General features: G+C 50.4%; 1 protein-coding gene across 2 annotated transcripts in view; it reads right to left on the reverse strand.

Moving 5' to 3' along the window:
• The window catches only part of Pemt (phosphatidylethanolamine N-methyltransferase), a 73,645-nt gene that overhangs the window by 45,906 nt on the left and 8,497 nt on the right, over positions 1–19,242 (reverse strand). The window contains exon 2 of one of the 2 annotated variants that reach the window (XM_013016415.1): positions 14,027–14,134. In XM_013016415.1, coding sequence (XP_012871869.1) covers positions 14,027–14,134 — 108 coding nt within the window. The remainder of the gene's footprint in view (positions 1–14,026; positions 14,135–19,242) is intronic. The other variant, XM_013016416.1, reaches the window with a different exon arrangement.

Genomic DNA, 19,242 nt, shown 5'->3' on the forward strand with positions numbered 1-19,242 from the left:
ACACACACACACACACACACACACACACACACACGACCCTGAAGCCTCTCCTCCCTCCTCTTAAAGCAGCAGGAACTGAGAAGATAAAAGGCCTTTTATTGCTAAAAAGATTCTCTGGCGACCAGGGGTGATGCTGTTAATGGGAGCCTAGGATGCATTTGCAGACACACAGACTCGTAGTGCTGACCTGCACCGCAGGCTTTCATCTTTACCCAAGAGCAAGACAGAGGGAGACAGCCAGGAATCCCTCAGTCCTGGCAGATCTCAGAACCCTGCCAGAGGCATTACTGGGTCTTCCTCCAGCTATGCTTCTCTCAGAGCCCTTGCCCTCCCCGTAGCCCCTCCTGGCCTCTGCACAGCCTGCAGCTGACCCTTATTACCTGCCCACTGTGCCCCCACCTGAGACATATCCAGCACTGGCCACCTTTCCTCCTGGGATTCTGCTGCATGAAGCACAAGCCCACTTAATCACCCTGAACTACACTTGGTAGTCTTTGTTTCCTGGTCCCTAGCTTCTTTATTAAAAGGAGATGAGGAGCTGACAGTAAACAAAGAAGAGAAGCAGAAAATGCTGGTGCACAGAGCCCTGCAGGGCATGCAGGCTAGGGACCAAGGTGGTCATGGACACTCAGGCAGGGGTAGCCAATGGGGGCTGGTGAGCAGACTGCAACACAGGCTCCTTGGGCATCTCTAATGCTAGTAGCTCCCATCACAACAGTGCTGTCTCTAGGCAAACATCGGGGAAATGACTGCTGAATGAGTAAAGATCTAAAGCAAAAGGCCAGCCATGGTAGAGCACAGCTATAGTATCAGCTACTCAGGAGGCTGAGGTGGGAGAATCTTGTCTCACAAGCAAAACAAAGCACCAAAGCAAATATCAGTAGGACTGCGGTTTGGGGATGGGTCCAGGGCAGTACAGTTTTTGGTGGGCTGGGCCATGCACCAGAGCCCCAAGTGGGTGAGTGGCACTTCAGTTGGCTTCCTGATGCATGCAGAACCATCAGAGGAGCAGGAGGAGACCCTGGCCAAAGCCCAGCTGAGCAAAAGGCTGACTTCCTGTCCTGCAAAGGTCTCTGGTCCTTTATGTGTGACAGGATGATGAGCCTCTCTTTTGTGTGCCTGGGGCTTGGGTGCCCACCAAGAAAGCTGTCCATCAGAGGTCCTCTGCTATTTCCAAATGTGTCTTGACTTGCCCAGCTATCCTGCGAATTCCGATTATGTAGAGACTTTCTTCCTGAGACTGAAGGCAGCTGCTGTTCGCTCACTTCACCCTGTGTCTTCACAGCCTCAGTAAAGCAGGCAGCCATTATCATACACTCCAGAGGCCTCATGACCCACCTAGTGCCACAGCTAGCACATGGTTCAGGCCAGGCTGCCCCCTCTACACCCTCCTGGCAGGACTGGAACTATTAGGGGTAGCCTGAGTGGGAACTATGTGTGCAGGCCCTCCCTCCAGGTCAACATCTTTGTGCCTGTTTCTCAGAAGAAGAAACTGAGGCTGAGGGAAGGCAGCATCAGGACTGAACAGAGACAGCCTATCTAAGGCAAATGCTGAGGAAAGGTCCTGGCATGCACAGAGGGATGGGGGTGTCCTTGCTGGGAGTGAGATGCTGCAATTGTTCAGAGGAGGGTGGGGTTAGGATGAAGATTGTTCTGGTGGATGAAGAGGAGTCAGGTAGACATGTGGGGGGACAAAGGGGCTGGGACGGGTAAGCACTGGGAGATGCTGGTCACTGTAGGGGCATGACTCCCAGGTAAACCTAAGCACAGGGTAGCCACAGAAGCCTGAGGGTATGAGCTCCCACGTAGCTACCCCTCCAATCAAGAGACGGGGAGAGAGGCTAAGGGGGTGAGCTGGCTGCTCCCAGCCAGCCAGAACTGTGATTGGGGCTGGAGCCAACTGCAGGCTCCCTGTCCAGTGCTCTCCATCAGGCAGCTCTGACCCTCTGAGGTCATCATAGCAGTTATATTCTCCTCCAGGCAGCTCAGACCCTTGGAGCTCCACGTGGCCAAGATGTGGCCTCACCTGGCCAGTTTCCTAGGAGACTGTGGTTGAGCTGTGTTTCTTGTCCAGCAGCTTCTGCACCTGACCTGGCCATGGGCTAGTTAGTTCCTGATAAAGGCAGACCGGAAACCTTCCAGCATATGAGAGGAAATGGGTGAGTCCAGGGGAGGCAGGGGTAGAAGGTTCACAGATGTGCCCTGGGCTATGTGGGCCTATGTGGAAGGCAGGCACCAGCATAATAACTGACCCCACCCATGCCATCCCCAGCTGTGGGCCAGGACCTAGGTCCTGCCCTTGGTATACACACAATCTGAATCCATCACCAAACAAAAACCAAGGTGGGTGCCCAGAATGGTGGCACACACCTGTAATCTCAGCTACTTAGGAGATGAAGATTGTGATGATTGAGGTCAGAGGCCATTCCCAAGCAAAAGAGAGAGAGAGAGAGAGAGACTTTATCTGAAAAAATAACTAAATAAAACAAAGCTAGAGGCATGGTTCAGATCACAGCTTACTTAGCAAGCTCTAACAAAAGTGGCAATTGTCTGGGGAAGAAACTGAGGCACAGAGAAAGACATTAACTTGCCTCAAACCCCACAGTCAATCAGCAGTGCAGACTGGACTGAGATTGGCCGGTGCAAACCCACATCCTTACTAGCTACCACATGGAGCCCAGGGTATTGTAAGAGAAAGACCGGGAGAAGGAGCCCAGATTGGGGGGGGGGGGCAGGGAGCTCAGAGCTAAATCCTACAAACGTTAGCTGTTAACCAGACAGCATCTGAGGAAAAGCCTGGCAGTGCCAAGAAGCAATGCAGTGATTGGCTGAGGGATCTCCAGAATACCGACATGCCCACACTTGGCCACCCTGCCCAATGCCAGGTGCAAGGCAGTGCCAGTCTCACCCTGTCATCCCTTTCCAACTCCACCCCTTCCCTGCATATAGCCCTTCACTGCCTTTAGCCAACCCTGAGACCAGGCCGGGCATGGTACAAAGAGAAGGACTCAGTAACCAGATACAGGGAGCCTGTTGACACCCTCTTCTCCTTTCTCTTTAAGTCAGATCCTACTTCCCCACAGAGGCCTCACAGCATCAGCAGGACCCATGTCACCACATGTTTACTTGGCACCCATGGGGTGGACTCTGGGGACAACAGCTATGCAACACTCACCCTTGTGCATGGTACTACCCTGAGTACTGTTCAAATGGCATGTCTTTCCTTTCCTTTTTTCTCCTGGGCCATTGTGGGGGTTTGAACTCAGGGCCTGAGTGCTGTATCTTAATTGTTGTTTTGTTTTGCTCAAGGCTGGCATTCTACCACTTGAGCCACAGCTCTACTTCTGGCCTTCTGTTGATTAATTGGACATAAGTCTCAGGGTCTTTGCCACCCCAGCTGGCTTTGAACCATGACCCTCAGATCTCGGCCTCCTGTGTGTAGCTAGGATTATAGGCATGGGCCACAGGCCCTCACCTAAAGAAACATTTCATGTCCAACCTTCATCATACCCCTAGCAGGAGCAGCCTAGCTAACTAAGCCCAGAAATAGCTGGGAGTGAAACATAGACAGGCAAGGTCCGGGGCTGGATGGTTGGCCTGCTGTTTGGTCTAAGTCCTCTCTACAGAGGCCTGGGCAGGCTCCTCAGAAGAACCACACAGGTGAGATCCACAGCCGGAGCCAGACAGCTAGGTTGATATGAGAAGAGGCAACAGACTAGTGTAGAAGCTGCTGAGCTGGCTCCAGGCACAGACCTCACCCCAGCCTCCGCCACCTTTGTGGGGAACTGCTGTTCCCAAACTCTCATGCAGAGGAGAAGCCAGGAATCCTGCCTGGGGCCCTCTGCTCAGAGGCCCATCAGCAGGACAGGCCTGTGTGTGCCCAAAAGCCAAGAGAGGGATGGGAAGAAGACCTACAACTGCATCAAGCTCCTGAGGATGACTAGGAAGGACTCGGAAGCCTGAAGGACATAAAGACACCCCTTCCATGTGGCTGCCTCACGTGGACAGCCCACGTGAGCCATTTCCCACAGGAAGTCTCACGTACGGTCAAAATATTGACACAGGCAAGTGCATACTGGCCTGGAAGTCAGACTGTTGGAAAGCTATTGTGGGGCACGTGCAGACATCAAGCTCCAAAGGGGAATGGGATGGGGAAACTGGCAGCTAGTGCTTGCATTATCTTTCTGCCAGCAGGGCCTGGCATCCAGGCCAGGCCATGCGGCCACGTGGGGCAACGTAACACACTCATGTCCTCGGTAGTGCAGGTGTGCATTTGGGCATGAGCATGCACTCGTGGGAGTATGTAGAGGGCAGGTGAGAGGGGGAAGCTCAGAGATCAGGAGCCCAACTGCTCAGCCCGGCTCTGCACTCACAGCTGTGTGATCCAGGCAAATGGAGTAACTTCTCGGATCCACAGTGGCCATTTCTGTAAAACTTGGGGTGGACCCCTCTGGGGGCAGTCAAGTGGAACTGGCTCTGATCATAACGAGAACATAGTTAGCAGAGAATCATAACAATGACATACTGTGACTATCAGGGCAGAGCTATTCATCACTGAGCACTGGGGAAGCCACTGTCTTCTGCCCCTGTTCATATGGCTGCTTAGCCCCTTTACCACAGGCTGGATTCCCCTCCCCCCCCAACCCCCGCCCTGCCATCCCACCCTCAAAGGCAGAGGGGATGATGCCCGGGAACAAGAAAGGCCACTGAGTTCAACCAGTCCCCTTGCTGGCATCCAGCTTCCCAGGTAGCCTCACCTACCTGACAAGCGACAGACAGCAAATACAGCTACACACAGCCACACACACACAGCAACTTCTCCTCATCACCTTTCCTAGAAGAAAGGCACCACATCTTAACATCTTCCCCTTCTACGGGAAGGAAGCCTTGGGGGAAGAGAAGGCTGGTGGCCCAGACTCCTGCCCTGGACACATCATAACTAGGACAGCCTGGCTGGGGATAAAACTGATAGGAATACAGTGTTGACTTGTATGGTGATGTAAGAATGAAATCATGACTAACATAAGCCAATATTTTTTTAATCCCCTCCTTGAAATTCTCCTGAAGAATCAAAATTGGCTTCCACAGTAGGTCCAGGATCAGGAAATAAACTAGTACTGCCATGACAAACAGTAGAAGTTCCTCAAGAAGCTAAAAATTAAAGATAGACCTACTGTATAATTCAGTAATTGCACTACTGTGTACACAGACAAAGGAAATGAAATCAGTAGGTCAAAGTGACACCAGCACTATGAACAACAGCTAAGATAGGGATTCAGCTCAACTGGATAAAGATGTGACATATAAACTATGGGATATTATTCAGCCATTAAAAAATGAATGAAATCCTATCACTTATGGGAGAATGGTTAGAACTGGTGAAATAAGCCAGGCACAGAAAGGCACTCACCTGTGGAAACTGAAAGAATTTCTGTCATAGGAATAGAAAGCAGAAAAAGGTGACTGGAGGTGGAGAAGGAGAGAGAAGGCGGGAAGAGGGGAGAGGAGAAAAAGCAACTACCAAAACAGTTAGGAGCTGGGCTTGGTGGTTCATGCCTGTAATCCTAGCCACTCAGGTGGCTGAGATCTGTGAATTGAAGTTCAAAGCCACCCTAGGCAGGAAAATCAATGAGACTCTTATCTCTAATTAACCACCAGAAAACCAGAAGTGGCACTGTGGCTTGAAGTGGTGGAATGCTTGCCTTGAGCAAAAGAGCTCAGGGACAGCACCCAGATCCTTAGTTCCAGCCCCACCACTGACAAAAAAAAAGCCACAGGGAGAAGCACTAGGTTCTGGTGCTCTACAGCATAAGAAAGTAACTATAATCCATAACTGTTTATTGCACATTTTTTCAGGAACTAGAAGGGAGGAGTTGGAAGACTCCCAACACAAGCAATGATGAGTATATAAGGAGATAGAATCATTCATTACTCTGACAAACAGAATATATTGTATCAAATTATCATACTCTACCGAATAAATATGTACAGTTATTATGTGTTGACTACAAGAAAACCGAAACTGCGGGCTGGGAAGGTGGCTCAGTGGTAGAGCACTTGCCTTGCATGCATGAAGCCCTCAGTACCACATAAGCACATAAGCAGAGAAAAAAAAAAGCCGGAAGTGGTGCTGTGGCTCAAGTGGTAGAGCGCTAGCCTTGAGCTGAAGAGCTGAGGGACAGCGCCCAGGCCCAGAGTTCAGGCCCCACAACCAGAAAAAAAAAAAAAAAAGAAAAGAAAAGAAAACCGAAACTGGGATAAGAAAGAACACAGAAGGTCAGGCTCCGTCAGGACTCTGGTGGGTATCCCTCCTTAACTCCAAACATCTCCCTTTACAGCTAGAGGAGCTCTCAAGAAAGGCAGAAATGTGTGATCCCAGCACAGCAGGGGCTGACTAGGCCCAGCACCACCACTCCCTGGAGCCGTGTTATGCTCCTCCTCCAGGAAAGAGGCACCTTTACCCAGTCCTCCCTTCTAACACAGGGCCCAGCTCAGGGCATCTGTGAGTGATTCTGATCCTTCCCTTAGCTTCCAGGAGCTCTCAGACTGGGAGGAAGTAAACATACATTTGCCAGGAGGAGTGCCCAGAAGCACAGGTAGGCAGTGTAAGGGCTCAGCCAAAAACCAGGGCTCAGGGAAGCCTAGCTGAAGGAGGGGCAAGCAGCTCTCAGGTAGGGCCGTAGAAGCCTCTCTAGGAAAAGGGAACAGAATCTGCAAAGAAATGGAGGCACATGCAGAATGGGAGTGAATCAGGTAGCTAGAGTTCTGGGAGATGTCACAGGAAATGCAGACCAGGGTCAAGAAAGTACTTTTCAAACCAGGACACCTAAACTGAAAGTGACCAGGATCTATAGAAGGTCAAAAGCACAGATGTAGCTCAATGGCTTGCTTAGCATGCATGAGGCCTTGAATTCAATAAGGGAAGAAAGGAAAAGGAGAGAGGGAGAGAAGGGAGATAGGAAGAGAGGGATGGAGGGAAAGGTCAAGGTCTGCTGGGACTACAGAAGATTAAAAAAAAAAAAGTCCCTCACCTGGTGCTGCTGGCTCACACTGGTAATCCTAGCTATTCAGGAGGCTGAGATCTGAGGATTGTGGTTCAAAGCCAGACTGGGCTGCAAAGTCTGTGAGATTCTTATCTCCAATTGACTACCAAAAAGCCAGAAGTGAAGCTGTGGCTCAAAGTAGTAAAGCTCTAGCCTGGAGCACAAATGTTCAGGGATAGTGTCCAGGTGCTGATTTCAAGCCCTAGTATCAGCACAGAGAAACAAAACAAAACAAAAACTCCCCTGACCCCCCTATTTCCTCTCCCTTGCTCCTTATGCACAGGAAGGATCCCAAGAGATCATCTACACACAGCCAAGCGACTCCAGTTCCCCTGACTCCACGCATGCTCTTGTAGGGGGTAGCTACCTATGCCTGCCAGAATCGAAAATAGTCAGAAGGGAAGACACACTTGAACCTATTCCACCCAACATGCACTTCCCCCAAGATGTTGCAAGTGCAGGTTTAGACCATCAGGGACCTGGAGGCAGGAGGAGGCAGACTAACACCAGCTCCCTAAGATTTGCCTGGCTTCGAGGGAGGAGAGAGCTCTCTCCCTCACTTCCTTTTGTCCTTGACTATGTCACTATGAGCCATCCTGGCCAAAAAAAAAAGCTGTGCGCTGACCCAGTTTGAGACACCTTGTCATCATACTTCATCCTTCCATTATTGGGACACGACGATGCTAAAGTTAGCCCTGGTGCTGCCGGCCCGCACTGGCTCGTTTTCAGGTGGGAGGGGTCATGGGATGGCAAGCCAAGTTGTTTCCAGCTAAAAACACACTTTTGCTGCCTGGCTCTGGCTCATCTGCCCTGGGACATCTTTGCACCTGAGCCAACATCAAGGGCCAAGAGGAGCAGCCTGGGTCTCTCTTGACCAGAAGTGACTTTCTCTGGCCATGGTCTAAGGCTAGACTTGCCATTAGTTCTGAGTGAATCCAGCTTTGAGCATGGCATGATCAGAGCTAGAGGTTTGGGGCTGGAGGGGGGGTACCATGGTGCCTCAGGGGGCATTGGTCAGAAAGGACAAGTGGCTAGAAAACACTGTCCCCTCAGAGCCAAGGTCTCAGTAGGGCCTAGTGAGCCAGCTGGCTTCACTCAGAGAAAAAGTCTTTGGCTGACATAGCTTATGCCAGCCAGCCCAGTTCAGGTCAGCACCCACACAATCCAAGATGTGTCTGGCAGGGAAGGGTGTCTTCTGGTCCCAAGCATCGCCTCAGAGCCCAGTGGATCCATGGCTATGCCCTGGGAGCAGGTTCGAAAGTCAGAGGGGAGCAGGGATCCACAGAGCTTAGTTCACACCCCAGTCTGAATTCCCTAGCTGCAGGAGTGAGGCAGATATACACCCATATCCATGTACATGCAACATACAACACAGACACCTGCAGTCTCCAGCACACAATCTGGGTGGCAGGCCAGCACCCAGGGTTCTCCTGCCACCCCACACATGCTCTGACTTTATCTTCCCTTGGGCTTACAAATCTGGCTCCCAGGGTATGGCCATGTACCCACTGGACTTGGGCCTGTGCTCCCTCCCTGTCTCCTCTCCCCTGCTGTCACTTCTTTTTTCCCTGATCTCACCTCTCCCTTTCATTCACCTCCTCATCCCTGTCCTCTTGTTTCCCCATTACTTCCTCCTGGGAGTCTGGAGAGCAAATTGTCCTTTGCCCACAGCGCCATCTACTGACCAGCCACCCTTGAAGCTCCCTACAAGGTAGCTGCCACCAGCCCAGGAGCCATGGGCCCTGGGAGTCAAATACCCAGCCATAGATACCTCCATCCCAGATAATCTGGCCTCCCAGAGGGAAAACTCTCCTCTTCCCAAACTTGCTATCCAGATGAGGTAACTACTAGCCTGGACTGACCAGGACTGAGGGGCTATAGGTTAGCAGGATTCTCTGGCTACATAAAAAAAAAAAAAGCAAACTGTCCTTGGTAGACAGATTAACTGCCCTGAAACAGACCAGGGCCAAAGCTGGGCCCTGCTGTGGTGTGAGAGTTGGGGCTACTCCGCTCCTCACCCAGGAGTACCTAAAGAACTGCCCTAGCCCCTGGTATATCCCTCAGGAAAGGAAAGCAGGGCAAGGTGTGGGGGGGTGCGGCACACTGTCCTTGAGAGGGGCTGGGCTCCCAAGGGAAAGCAGGACAACAATCACAGAAGACTCCTGGCAGGGTTGCAGGGCTTGGACCAAGGTTCTGGTCAAAGACAGAAATTCAGACAACAAGGGGAAGAGCCCCTCTATGCTCCCTACGTAACATCTGACCTTCTCCCACCCTTATCACAGATGTGTGCTCCAAGAGAATGTGCGCATATAGCACAGCGCCTGGAACACATCAGGCCTCAGTATCTGCCAACTATGTGGGTGTCAGGCAGAGGAAGAGAAGCACATGGGGCAGAAGAGAGCCAGGAGGGCTGCAAGGGAACCCAGGGAGGCCGACATCAAGGACAGCAAGCCACAATGAAAAACTCCCCCTCCCCCTGGGGGTGGGGTCCCTCAGGAACAAGGGGAGGAGCTATCTCAACTGTGTAAACTCTGATACCCACAGTGGGCACCACCTGGCCTAAAGATACTGAAGCACTTTGCCAGCTATAGCCCAGACAGGCTCTAGAATAGATGGCCCAGCTCAGAGACCAGCCAGCATCTTCCTCACCACCAGCAGGGTTTGGCACACACTAAGGCCTCAATACATATTTGAAGAATACATGAATGAACCTCTTTGCTCTGGTTTGCTCGTGATTTAAGTGTGTCCCCCCCCACACACACACACAAAGATATAGAAATGTGGTCCCTAACGTGGCTACATCATGAGGTGATGGGACTTCTAAGAGGGACTTTGTGCGAGGTGGTAGCTCATGGAGACCTGCCCGGGGAAGCAACTGATGCTGATCTCACTGGACTGAGTTAGTTTTCATAACAATGGGTCACCCTGCACTTGGCTCCTTCTCCATTGACCATTTCCTTTTCTGTTTCTCTGTCACATTTTTTTTTATGCCTATACTGGGGCCTGGACACTGTCCCTTAGCTTTTTTGCTCAAGGCTGGCACTCTAGCATTTGAGCCACAGCTCCACTTCTGGCTTTTTTTTGGGGGGGGAGCATTGGGGAAAAGTCTTGGGGCTTGAACTCAGGACCTAGGTACTGAGCTTCCCCCCCCCCTTTAAGGCTAGCTCTTTACCATTTGAGCCACAGCTCTACTTTTAGCTTTTTTGTGGTTAATTGGAGATAAGAAACTTATGGACTTTCCTGCTCAGGCTGGCTTCACACCACAATCCTCACATCTCAACCTCCTGAGGATTAAAAGCTTGAGCCATTGGTGCCCAGGTCCACTTCTGGATTTTGCTGGTTAATTGGAAATAAGAGTCTCACAGACTTCCCTGCCTGGGCTGGCTTGGAATTGTGATCCTCAGATCTCAGCCTCCTGAGTAGTTTAGGATTACAGGCATGAGCCACAGGTACCCAGCCTCTCCAGCTCATTTTTCTGTAGATAGGAGGGGGCGCTTCCCAGGACACCATGTTATTTGGACACTGGCTACCAGGTGAGCCAGCTACCCCCCCCCTTTTTCTTAAAATAAAGTATCCAGCTTCTAGTATAGAACAACAATAACAAATGGACCAATATACTCTTCAAGTCCCAGTTTCCAAAGGGAGTAAGAGTAACATTTTGCTGTGGAGACTCACTGAAATACTTCATGAATATGCATTGTACAAGGCATGTGTATGGTAATCTGTCCAATACCAACAATCAGTAAAATTTCATAACTGTTCTGTAAGTGCTTTCACAGATAGGGCTTCTTTCTTGCTCCTAGTGAAGCTTCTCGTCACCCCCACAACCAGCGCCCAGCCCCCCACCACTCCTGCCCCCACCCCACTTCCCCTGCCTCCAGATGCTGTTCTGCAGCTCCCCTGGGCATCCAGCCACAAAACTGCAATGCTATGTTGCTCTTCTCATTCTGAAATGACTTTGAAGGGTTTGCTCTTTCCCCCACTATGACGATAAACTTTTTTTTTCAAAGTGAGTCAAATCAAAAACATATGACTGAAAAAAAATCACTAAGGGCACACACACACAGAAAGGCAAGCAGACCCCTCTCCCAGTCTTTCTGTGGGGCAAAACGTATGTCCTTGAAGACTAAGATGCAGCTTCAACATGAAGTATGCAGTGGAAGAGTGACACTGATCAGACGCACTGTACTCACAAAATGAAACCCCTTTATAACTATGAAGGGTTTTTTTTATTGTGAAAACACCATACAGAGGGGTTAGTTACATGAGCAAGGTAATGAGTACATTTCTTATCAAGCATTGTTGCCTCCTCCTTTGTTTCCCCCTACTGATCCTTCCCATCTCTCCCTCCACCCCACCCCCCCACCATGAAGGATTTTTTTTAACTTATTTTTATTTTTTTGTCAGTCATGGGGCTTGAACTCTGGGCTTGGGCGCTGTCCATCGGCTCTTCAGCTGAAGGAGAGCACTCTACCACTTGAGCTACAGCGCCACTTCTGGTTTTCTGGTGGTTTATTGGATAGGAGTCTCACGGTCTTTCCTGCCTGGACTGGCTTTGAACCGTGATCCTCAGATCTCAGCCTCCTGAGTAGTAAGATTATAGGCGTGAGCCACCAGCGCCCGGCAGGATTTTTTAAGAGAGGAAAATAAAATAAAATAAAATGGATTTTTGTTTTGTTTTGTTTTGTTTTGGGGTCCAGTCATGGGGCCTGAACCCTGGGCCTGGGCGCTGTCCCTCAGCTCTTCAGCTCAAGGCTAGCACTCTATCACTTTGAGCCCCACTTCTGGCTTTTTTTCTTTTTGCTTATGTGGTGCTGAGGAATCGAACCCAGGGCCTCAGGCATGCAAGGCAAGCACTCTACCACTGAGCCTCCTTCCCAGCCCCTGGATTTTTTTTTTTTTTTAGTGCAAAACATATGATAGGAAGGGCCATCAGGAAATAACCAAAAGAGCTGTGCAAGATGGAAAGCATCTCCTGAACCTGCTGTGGGGGTAGAGTCAGGTGTCCAGAGGACAGAATCTATCTAGCTGTAAGCATAGCAGATGGAGAAGCCTGAGGCCAGGAAGCAGCATACATACCCTGGACCAATGGCCTTCTCAATAAATACCCTGCATTGCTTCGCTCTGGCTCCTGTGACAAATTGCCATAAACTTAAAACAACAGAAATGTATCCTCTCATGGTTTTAGTGGCCATTAGGTTGAAGTCTGTGCCTTTTTCTGTGGGGGTGCATAGGACAGTACATGCAGTGAAAGTGAGAGATAATGGACACAGACAAGGTCAAGCTGACAGCACTAAGCACTTTGGATGCGCATACTTGCTGAGAGGCCATGTCAGTGGGTCAGGGCCAGTGCTGACAAAACCCAGGCCTCACACTTGGAGACCCAGCCTTCTCAAGATCAAGGAGCAATCACTGCCTATTCCCTTACTCCCTGGCCTTGACGCCACCTCAAGCCCCATCCCTTCCCTCTTGAATAGATAGGTCCAGTGTGTTCAGGGAAGTGGGGGCAGCACATCCAGAATGCAGCTGCTGCTTTGAGATGAGCAGTCCCTGCCCCCATTGTGCTTACCCCCACAGGGAGAAAAGTCCCAAGTCATAAGCCATGCCATGTTCTACCCTAGGACTAAGGGCTCACCTTTAATTTAAAAAAGAAAGAAAGAAAAAACAGCCAGGAACAGCATGCCGCTAGTGTGGAACTCAGTCTTGCGAAGATTGGCCTCCAGGGTGATCACAGGATGTCCAATGCTCTGCCTCAGCAAGCCCAAACACTGGCTGAGCCCCAGTTGGACCTTAGCTGGACCCCCACCTTGACTGTACTGAGAAGGAGGCTGGGAAGCAGCTCTAAGAAGAGCACCCTGCAGAGCTGGCCATGGGGGCCAGTGGGCAGAGACCTCAGCCTCTCCTACAATCAGTGGATCATAGGCTCTATGGAAAGGCCACTGTAAAGCTGGGTGCCAGTGGGTCACACCTGTTATCCTAGCTACTCAGGAGGCTGAGATCTGAAGATCTCAGTCTAAAGCCAGCCTGGATTAGAAAGCCTATGAGACTCTTATCTCTAATTAAGCATCAAAAAAAGGCTGGAAATGGAGCTGTGATTCAAGTGGTAGAGTGCTAGCCTTGAGCACAAAAGCTCAAGGATAATACTCCAGACTGAGTTTAAGCCCCAAGGACTGATAGAAGGAAAAGAATAAGGAAGAGGAGGAGGAGGGGGAGAAGAAGAGGAAAAGGAAGAGGAAGAAGAAGAGGAGGAAGATGAGAGGAAGAGGAAAAGGGAGAGGAGGAAGAGGAAGAAAAGCCCCTGCAGGAATCAAATGTCAGTCTCTCTGGTCTCTTCTTCTCAAGGCTAGAGCCTACTACCCTGGCAGCTCCAGGACCAACAAAGAGCTCTGTTCTGGGGACTCCAAATGTCCCCTTGTGCCCAGTAATGAGCTGAGCACCACTGCCTGCAGATTTCAGTCCGACATTGATTTTTGCCACCAGCAGGCCAGCCTACGGATTGGTATGCAAGCTGGTTTGCAGGAAGCCTCATATGGAGTATCCCCCAGGATAGGGTAGGATGGGGGCCTCACAAGAAAACAGGCTGCTGGTATGATCAGTGGAGGAAGGAAATTCCTGACAGCCCAGGCAAGCAGCTTCCTGAACCAGAAGGCTCCTGGTGTGGAAACTCCACCACCGCACACCAGCCAGGCTTCTTGTGGTCCAAGCACGGCCAGCCTCTGCCGCCCTGGACCACCCTGACCTCAGGGTCACCTACTGGTGCCCAGACATTGCTGAGACCCCCCCCCCAAGGCAAGGAACTTCCCACAGTGTGCTTTCACGGGGTGCCCACCACAAGCGGGAAATAGGGAAGAAAATAGCGACAAATGGGAGGACAGAGCAGAGCTAGCTAGCCAGCCACCCATGCATTAGCCTGGCTGGCAACAGCAAGCCTCCATAGACCATGCCAGGCTCACCGGCTGATGGTACTGGGTGTACTTACTCACCACATTCCAGAAGAGTGGGTTGAAAGCAATGGTGAGCACAGCGGCCATAAAGCTGGGATCCGAGGGGTCTACGTAGCCAAGCAGCCGGGTCATAACGCAGAGGTCTGCCTGCGGGGGACAGAGCAGAGTCAGGAGGAGACTCATCCAGCACGGCCCCAACTGCCAGGACTGGGGGAGCCCCCAGAACTCAGAGATCAATCTGCCCTCTGGGAACACGCCAGGAGGCTCAGGAACATCCAAGTCTCATAAAAGGAAAAGATTTAAAAAGAAAAAAAGCTGAAAACTGGTCAGCTGTGTCACGCCCTGGTAGGAGGGCAGCCGCAGAGGTGTGCATGGCGCTGGACAAGGCCAGTGACTCTGAAGATGGAAACCTGGAACTCTCAAAGGGAAGTGACACCAAAGCCGAATGTGACTGGGGTGCTCCAGCATGAGGGGGCCTCAGAAACTGCCACATAAGTCAAAATGCCCAGCCTCACAAGGGAACAGTGAAAGCAAATATGCTCAACCATGAGGACTGTTGCAGGGTGGTGGGCAGGGTTGATCAGCCCAGATGTGTCCCTCCACCTGTAATATCACACAGTGAAAGGAGCTCATGTAAGAGCGCTACTGCCAGCCAGTGCCAAAATGGTCAGTAACAATTAGACAACTCAGGAGGAGGGTCTGGGGGTGTGGCCCCATGGTACCATGCTTGTGGAGCACGTGTGAGGCCCTGGGTCCCATACCCATTGGGGAAAAAAAAATCTGGAAGAATAGAGAACCCAAATGAATCCCATATCAAATAGCTAAAGCCATAGAAGTTAAAGGCTAAGTGGCGCTGGGGTTCAAAGCTGTAGAGCACTAGCCTTGAGCAGAAGAGATCAGGGACAGTGCCCAGGCCCTGAGTTCAAACCCCACAACTGTCAAAAAAAAAAAGCAGGAATCTTTTTGTTGGGCACTGGTGGCTCATGCCTGTAATCCTGGCTACTCAGGAGGCTGAGATCTGAGGATCACAGTTCGAAGCCAGCCAGGTAGAAAAGTCCCCATTGGGAAGGAAGTTCATTGGAAGGTGGCTCAGTGGTAGAATGCTTGTCTCACATGCATTAGGCCCTGGATTCGATTCCTCAATACCACATAAACAGAAAAAAGCTGGAAGTGGCACTGTGGCTCAAGTGGTAGAGCGTTAGCCTTAAGCTGAAGAGCTGAGGGACAGCATTCAGGCCCAGAGTTCAAGCCTCATAACCAGAAAAGAAAGAAAGAAAGAAAGAAAGAAAGAAAGAAAGAAAGAAAGAAAGAAAGAAAGAAAGAAAGAAAGAAAGAAAGAAAGGAAGGAAGGAAGGAAGGAAAGGAAGGAAGGAAAGGAAGGAAGGAAGGAAAGAGCGAGAGAAAGAAAGAAAAGCCCCCATTAGACTCTTATCTCCAATTAACCATTGAAAAACTGCTAGTAGAGCTGTGGCTCAAAGTGGTAGCAGGGGGCTGGGAAGGTGGCTCAATGGTAGAGTGCTTGCCTTGCATGCCTGAGGCCCTGGGTTTGATTCCTCAGCACCACATAAGCAAAAAGAAAAAAGCCGGAAGTGGCACTGTGGCTCAAGCGGTAGAGTGCTAGCCTTGAGCTGAAGAGCTGAGGGACAGCGCCCAGGCCGAGTTCAGGCCCCACGACCGGACCCAAAAATTAAAAAAAAAAAAAAATCAAAGTGGTAGCAGGGACAGTGCCCAGGCCCTGAATTCAAGCCCCATTACTGAAAAAAACAACTGTGTGACAAGTCATGTGACAACAAGCTGTACTCAGTTGATATTTGGGCTATATCAGTCCATTGTGGCCTGGGCTATGCATTCTAGCACAGTTGGAAGCTCATGCATGTGCACACACACACACACACACACAGCCTCCATATACACACAGGTGACAGCAGCAACACCCTGGTGTGGCATCCAAAACTGTCTCCAGACATTTCCAGATGTTCCCTGGGAACAGCCCGCCCAGCTGAGCCCCTCTGCTCCAGAAGAGGGGACTGCAAGCCACTTTCAACAGTTGCTTCCTTTGTATAAAAAAGGGCACTGCTGCTGGGTGCTGATGGCTCACGCTTGTAGTGACCCTACCAGGAGGCTGAGATCGGAGGATCAAGGTTCAAAGCCAACCCAGGAAGAAAAGTCCATGAGACTAATGTTCAATTAACCAATATAAAAGTTGGATGTGGAGCTGTGGCTCAAGTGGTAGAAGCTGAGAGATAGCCCAAGGCCCTGATTTCAGAAGGGCACTGCTGACATTTTGGGCTTTAATGAGTCCTCAAATTCTTCCCTAAACTTTCCCTTACTTTGAAAGAGTCCAGAGGCCCCAAGCACTAAAAATACCATGGTGTCTCTCCAGATGTAACTCAAATGTCATCTAAATTGTAAGACAAGGGTCAAGGCATCAGCGGTGACCTTTTCTGTAAAATCAACTTTGGTGGTATGCTTTGTTCCATTTCATTTCAGGATACAGTAAATTCTTTCAAAGTGTTTTGCCTCTCATTTGGGGGAGGAGTAAGTAATCCCTGACCTATCTCCCCAGCTCACTCTTATCCTGGAGGGCAAGAAGCAATCTCCGCCCCAATCCTTGCTTCACTGAGTGAACACCTCCTGGAGGAACTCAGCCTGCCATCTAAACCAAATAGCCAAGTGTGACACAGGGGAATGGTCTGGAAAACCACTAGGCTCAAAAGGCATCAATACAAAGTTGCTTCCTACTGTGTCCTCCCCACCCAGCCAGCCTGCTCTGGGGATTTGAACTCAGGGCCTCACATTTGAGCCCCCTTTGCTTTCCATTCAGTGTTTTTCAGATAAGGAAGGGTTTTTGTTTGTTTGTTTGTTTAGGGTTTTTGGTCCAGGCCAGCCTCAAATCTTGAGCCTCTTTCTACCTGCCTAGTAGCTTGTATGATAGGTGTGTGCCATGATGCCCATCCTGCTTCACAAACCTTCATTTTGCTCTGGGGCCAAGGATAGAGCTACGTAGATGCTAAATGTTCAAATATGGTCATAACCCTCATCCACAGAGAACCATCCCAAAGTCTCCAGTAGGTGCTTAAAACTGCAGAGTACTGAACCCTGAATATACTATAGCTTTTCCTGTATACATAGGCCTATAATGACAACTGGGTATAAATCAGGTACAGTAAGAGGTTAACAAGTAACTAATCAAGTAGAACAATTTATACTGAAATAAGTTTACATAAAGATGTATTCTCACATACACACACACACACACACACACACACACACACACACACACACGGTACTGCACTCAGCCTCCTTCTTGCTGATCATGGCTGAGTCAAACCATGGAAAAACTGTAAAAGAGAGGACTGCCATCTAGGCACCCTCCCCCATTGAGAGCAGCGACAACAACAGACCAACGATATACTAGGAAGTGAGCAGGGGTGAACTGCAAGCTGTGCAGCATGTGGATGGCAATGAGCAAGCAAACCCACCTGGCCTTCTAACTCCCCTAGTCACAGCCCCTTGGAGGCCCCAGCAGATCAGAGCCCTGCAGGCTGCAGGAAGGCTTCTCCAGCTGCTTCTTGAGCACTGCCTTGGGCTGGGGGTAGAGGGCTATGAGCCACTCATAAAGGACAAAGCCACTGGAACAGACCTCAAAACCCGCTACCTTGCCCTCAAAAAAAAAAAAAAGGGAAGTTAGCTGTGTAGCTGCAATGCTTCTAGAACCTTCTATGTGATGATAACATTTATGAAGCTTCTGATTGCAAGGCCCTGTGCATTGACAGGCTGGAGATTGGGATGGGGACCGGGAGGGACAGTGCTATGGAGGAAGGACAGATGCAAGGAGGCTAGCCAGCTTGACACAGGAGGCCAGGTTTCGTGTGCCGCTTCCGGAGCGCGCTGAGGTGAGCTGCCTTCCTCCATGTGGATAGCACACCGTTGGCCAACAAGAAGTCCTCCCTCACCCCGACTCATTCCCATCTCATCCCTCAGTCAAATCCCAGCCTTGTTCTTTCTCCTGTCCAGTTCTACCTCCTACAGAACACACCTACTCTTTGACCAAGACTCCTCCCCACACAGTAAAGACTTCAATGGCCTCCTATCCTGTGACTCCCTGTTCTGGTCTTCAGGAGAGGCTCTAGGGGCCTCACCTGGCCCCCTTCATCTAGGCCTCCTTACCTACAAGGACATATTCACCTCAGCCGGCACTGGCGGACGGGCTCACACCTCCTCCCAGGGTGGACCATCACACCTGGCCAGTGTCTCATCTGCCACCCCAATCACGTACAGACACTTTCAGAAAGGCTTCTGTGCATGCATGAAATGCCTCCTGCCATTCTGCACTCCACTAAAGAACTCATATTTTCCCCTCAAAATCCAATTGGAGCTTTCCTCTCTTGCCCAATTTTATTTTATTTTTGGTCTGAGACAGACTCGAACTCAGTACTTAATGCTTTTGCTCACTGACTAGGGCCTGAAACCATTATTATTATTATTATTATTACTCCTATCTTATAATAGTTCCTCAGGCTAGGGACTATTTCTTTCCTGATCTTTGAATATCCAGTGCCCTCTTCTCTGGGCTGGCCCAAAGAGTAAATATTAGCTAAGTGAAACGTGGCTATCATTTCATCATCAGTTTGACTCCAGGGCTAGCAGTCTCTCTAAGGGTCTCTCAGCTAAGCTGCCCTGTGGCCTCCTCCAGCCTGCCTTGGGAAGGAGGTAAGAAACTGCCAAAGCAGCCCCTGTGGGGATTCTGCAAGTAGCCAAACAGCTGGACACCAGCCATCACAAACAGGTCCCTCTGGACACAAGGGCATGGCCTCCTGTGAGACCTCCAGCCAGCCTGATGCTGGATTTCATAAATATTCATTTCTGTGGTCCTGGGGGGCGGGGAGGGAGGGCTGACAAGTGAAGCAATGCTTTCCAAGCATTGGCAGGGGTGGATGGCCTGACTAGGAGTAGGGGAAGGGCTTCCCACAGCAACCTGAAGTTCCTGGGTAGGGCCTGTCTGCCCCTAAGTGTGCAGCTAGGTGGCAGATAAATGGAAAGAGAGGCATGAGAGACACAGAGACACAGCTAGAACTACAGTCCTGAGGGCCTGGGTTGGCCTCCAATCCCATTGCCCACCCCCATCCCTGACTCTACTCCTCATCTCCCAGGAAAGGACAACTAGGCTTTGTGTGTTGGGGCTGGAGGCTCCATCATACCTGGACTCACTCTCTCAACAGAACAGCTCTTAACCAACTTTTAAAACGATTCAG

The sequence above is a fragment of the Dipodomys ordii genome, unplaced genomic scaffold, assembly GCF_000151885.1.
Source record: "Dipodomys ordii isolate 6190 unplaced genomic scaffold, Dord_2.0 Scaffold31, whole genome shotgun sequence".
NCBI classification, from domain to species: domain Eukaryota; kingdom Metazoa; phylum Chordata; class Mammalia; order Rodentia; family Heteromyidae; genus Dipodomys; species Dipodomys ordii.